Source organism: Hordeum vulgare, chromosome 5H (genome assembly GCF_904849725.1).
Source record: "Hordeum vulgare subsp. vulgare chromosome 5H, MorexV3_pseudomolecules_assembly, whole genome shotgun sequence".
NCBI lineage: Eukaryota > Viridiplantae > Streptophyta > Magnoliopsida > Poales > Poaceae > Hordeum > Hordeum vulgare.
Genome location: NC_058522.1, coordinates 358,909,407 through 358,913,799, shown reverse-complemented (window position 1 = coordinate 358,913,799; position 4,393 = coordinate 358,909,407). Strand labels below are relative to the sequence as shown.

Genomic DNA, 4,393 nt, shown 5'->3' with positions numbered 1-4,393 from the left:
CAAGTACTCGGAAGGCAACTCAGTCGGAACTGAGTCCGAGCGCTGGGACGGCAGCGCAACCACAACCGACTCGAGGACCGCCACTTGAGAGGACGCGTTCTGGCGCGCCTGGGCGTGTTGCACCCAACGCTGGAGACGCGGACGGCGAGACCACTTGTTGCGGCGCGTGACGGTGGCGAAGATCGACACCGGAGCCGACTGCTGGAGAAGAAGAATGCCGCGGGCGCCGGCACGGAAGTGCGTAGCCCCGCGACTGGGGAGCGCCTCGACGTCGAGAGGCGCATCCCGAAGCCATGCCGTATCGTCGACGATGAAGGAGAGTGCGCCGAAGAGGATCTCACGACCCATGCAAAAATCTCCACCAGATGACATGACGAAAAGATGTAGTTGCAAACTCGCCGGAAGTCGCTTAGACGCCTGCCCCAAGGTGGGCGCCAGCTGTCGTGGGTATAAGTCTGACAGTAGATGTGTAGGGTACGAAAGGATGGGCAGAGCCTTAGCTACGGCGAGGTTGTATGAGTTCAGGCCCCTCTACGGTGGAGGTAAAAGCCCTATGTCTCAGTGCTCTTGGGAGCTTGATGTCAAGTGGAATATGGATTACAGTGAAATGCTAACCCCTGCACCAGTGGGAAAGGGTGGCTTATACAGAGTGCGCTGCCCTTCACAATGGTTCGGTGCACATGGGTGGTGTAGTGGCGAATAAATGCCTACGTTACAGGTAACGTATGCCTTAAATGCTAATAATTGTACATGAAAACGTATGACCGTTGCCATCCAGGGGGGTTACGATGTACAGAGTGGAATCCAGTCGGTAAGTTTGATACGTTCCGAATGCTCATCTCCGACTGGACGATGGAGGAATCGTCACCGACTGGATGATGGGAAGTCCTTAATTCAGTCGGAACTGACTAAGGGCCTTGTTCCTTATGAAGGGTAGTCCTTGGGTAGGACCTATAGGGCAGGCCTATGACCCTACCCTGGGACTATAACCCCATCAGGGACTAAAAAAATCCATTTTAGTCCCATCTAAACCAAACAGGAGGGACTTTTAGGGACTAAAAGTGGGCATTTGGGACTAAAGAAAGAAGTCCCTACGGGAGAGTCTTTTTTGGGACTTTTTGAGACTTTTTTCAACACTGCCCCTACTTTTAGCATGTCATTTAATAGCTTCTAGTCCATTAGTAGGGGTAACATAGTCTTTTAGCATGTCATTTAATAACCTCTAGTCCATGTTTAGTCCCGGAAACAAACAGGTAGGGAATAGGGACTTTTTAGTTGGGACTAAAAGAAGTCCTAAGACTTTTTAAACAAATAGGGCCTATATTGTTTCAATCTTCCTTTTCGGGGAAAACCCAATCCAACTCACAAGTAGTAGATATCTGTGTCATGTCATGGCATTGCCCCACTCACAATCCCCCGTTTCTAAGCCCTCACACACGCCACAAAGCCCGAGTCGTGAAACGGAGAACAAACGGTCTCTATCGTAACCCTAAATAAAAACTACCGAAATCCCCACCGAGTCCCCGAGAGAGAAAGCTAGCGGAAAAAATGGGAATGGAGGGGGGGGGGACGGGACGTCATGCGAGGATAGGGAGAACCCAAGGCCGATGGTCAATCATGTGTGAAATCTCTCGCGACGATGAAGCACCGCTCATAACGCGTGCAGGCAGAGAGCGAGAGAGTGAGTGGGGAATGAATTGGAATGGTGCTAAGTTGACGTGTTTGCATGGTTGCCAAGAACAATAAACTACCTTCGTACTACTCACTTCGTTCCTAAATATAAGTCTTTAGAGAGGTTTCATTAATGGACTACGTACGGATGTATATAGACATACTTTAAAGTGTAGATTCACTCATTTTGCTTCGTATGTAGACTCCTAATAAAATATCTTAAAAGACTTATGTTTAGGAACGGAGGGAGTACAATATAAGAGTGTTATGGATGGAGGGAGTATTAGTGACGTGGCGACGCTGTAGTGTGTCGAGATTCGTGTGTGCCAATCTACGAACCAATGATGTAGACAGTGTCCGAGCGCGAAATGTTTACTAGCCATGATGGTGCTCGTAATGGAGAGTATAGTATAATTGTATCATGCATATTATATTAGTGTATGATACTATTTCTGTAATACATAGCATCATAAGTTCCCTCCGTCACAGCTTAGAAGGCGCGGTTCAGTTTACATGCATTTTCAAAATAGAAGAGGATTAAGCACGTGACATTTACTACTTGGTTAATTAGGAGTACTAGTAGGCTGCATGCATAGTGGGAATGCTCGGTGTGCATGCGGACTCCCTCTGTCACAGTTTAGAAGGCGCAGTTCTGTTTACATGCATTTTCAGAATAAAGAGGATTAAGGCACGTGACATTTACTCTTTGCTTAATTAGGAGTACTAGTATACTGTATGCACTCCTTGTTTAGTGGTTGTGTGAGTTACCGTGCATTATCTTTTTAAATAATTAAGCGTCATGCGGTTATTGTGTGAGCACTTGCAAACAAAATTAGAACCAATCAAGATTCACCTTTGTCCTAAAGATCGTTCATACGCGCCTTCTAAGTGGTGCGAGGAGAGTATCATAATATGATCTCACATCCACTTTTTTCTTATTTAATGATATGCCACATCATCAAAAAAGTTTAATTGGCATTCATATTATCATTTATGATACTTCTATTACGACCATGAGAACTTGGTCGCGGAGGAATTTAAAGTACACAATTCATCATTACTACTAGTACAATTATTCTTCATTAATTACATACACAACATAACACAACATAAACACAATTGGACACAACATTAACAAAGCAGCTAGTTCCTCACAGACCACTCCAATTGCACACAGAGGTGCGGGCACCGCCTAGCTGTCGTGCTGACTCAAGCTAGAAGCGGAGTGAAGAGGAACATGTCGCCAAGCCGGTCGTTGGTCGGCGAGTTGCCGCCGTAGACAAGCATGCCTCGCCGGCCGTCGAGCGCCCCCGCCGAGAACGCGCACCAACCCCGAGGACCGGGGTGGTGACCAGACCCGGCGTCATCCAGCCTGGCCCACGCGCCGGTGTCGGTGTCCAGCACGAAGGCCTCGGCGGAGAATTTGCCGGCGCCTAGGTGGCCGAGATCGCTGGGGTCCACCTCGCCGCCGAACACCACCACGTGCTTCCCTACCCCGGCGGCGCAGAGCACGCTCCGCGGGGTGGGCTTGTCGCCGGTGGTATCTACCACAGCCCACTCGCCGGTGGCCGGGTCGTAGGAGTGCACGTCGTCGAGCTCCGCGTCCCCGGAGAACCCGTATACCACCCACACTTTCCCGTCGGCGAAGGCCAGCCCGGGCCCGCCGCGGGGAGGGCACGCCGCCCCGGGCGAAGGCAGCTCCTCCCAGCGCCCGGCGGCGACGTCGTAGGCCCACAGGTCGTTCAGCCTGCCGGCGTTGCCGCACCCGCCAAAGACGTACACGCGGCTCCCCTCGCCGTCGGCCACCATGGAGTGGTAGCTCCGGTGCGGCGGGCCGTCGTCGCCGGAGGACAGCAGGGTCCAGGTGCTGGTGGCCGTGTCGAAGGAGTAGAGCTCGTTGAGCTCCGTGTGGTCCTTGTCGCGGCCGCCGAACACGAACACCGTGCCGCCGACGGAGGCCATGGTGACGCCGACGCGCGGCGGGGGCACCTCGCCGGCCGCGTCGAGGGCGGACCAGGACTGCGCCTTGAGGTCGAAGGCGTACATGGTGTTGTCCACGGGCAGGCGCGGGGTGAACTCGCCGCCGAAGGAGTAGGCCGTGCCGCCGACGAGCGTGATGGCGTGGGAGCTTCTTGCTCCCGGCCCAGCCCCCTTCTGCTCCAGCTGCGTGGTCAATCAAGCGAATGGAGTTGAGCAAAGGGGAAACCAGTTCTTCTAATATGAATTGCATAGATCGCATCGATACAGCAGGTGAAGAAGCAAAAAATGTGCAAAGAGGGAGGAGGAAAACGAAGACGGAGTAGGAAACAAGGAAATTAAGTTGGAGAGGCGAGGAAACACACCAGGATCCAGGTACTGCCAGTGCCAGCCATTGCGATGGAGAAGCTGAACCTGAAGCTGGAACTAGCTGCTTCCTCTGCTCTGCTCTACTGTGTTGCCTTTGTGTGTGGGGAAAGTGATGATTGGGGTCACTTGTTATAAGCCGGTCGAGGGGCATGAACGGTGCCATCACTCCGTCAACCAAGATAACCACTCCATCCGGGCCAAATTACCGTGGAGCCCTCGCTAGAAAAAGAATCTGCCACTATTCATGTTTGGCATTTGCGGTGGCGGGACATGAGCCGCCGTACTAGGTATTATTGTTTCTTGTGTGGGGTACTAGGAATTACTCTCCCGTTCTTAAATATAAGACCTTTTAAAAATTACACTATAAACTACATAT

At 51.7% G+C, this 4,393-nt stretch overlaps 1 protein-coding gene across 1 annotated transcript; it reads right to left on the bottom strand.

Annotated features, from left to right (window-relative positions):
- Window positions 1-2,629: 2,629 nt before the first annotated feature.
- LOC123452815 (nitrile-specifier protein 5) lies at window positions 2,630-4,171 on the bottom strand. Its single transcript, XM_045129538.1, has 2 exons — window positions 4,014-4,171; window positions 2,630-3,834 (listed from the first exon to the last, which is right to left on the bottom strand). Exons 1-2 carry the CDS (start codon window positions 4,041-4,043, stop codon window positions 2,881-2,883), a joined length of 984 nt encoding a protein of 327 aa, XP_044985473.1. The 5' UTR covers window positions 4,044-4,171; the 3' UTR covers window positions 2,630-2,880.
- Window positions 4,172-4,393: the final 222 nt, after the last annotated feature.

What these genes read in the sequence shown, in the direction of transcription:
- LOC123452815 (XM_045129538.1), bottom strand. Translation starts at nt 4,043, where the DNA reads ATGGCTGGCACTGGCAGTACCTGGATCCTG. An exon ending in CTGGCAGTACCTGGATCCTG is followed by an intron (nt 3,835 to 4,013) that starts GTGTGTTTCCTC and finishes TTGACCACGCAG; the next exon opens with CTGGAGCAGAAGGGGGCTGG.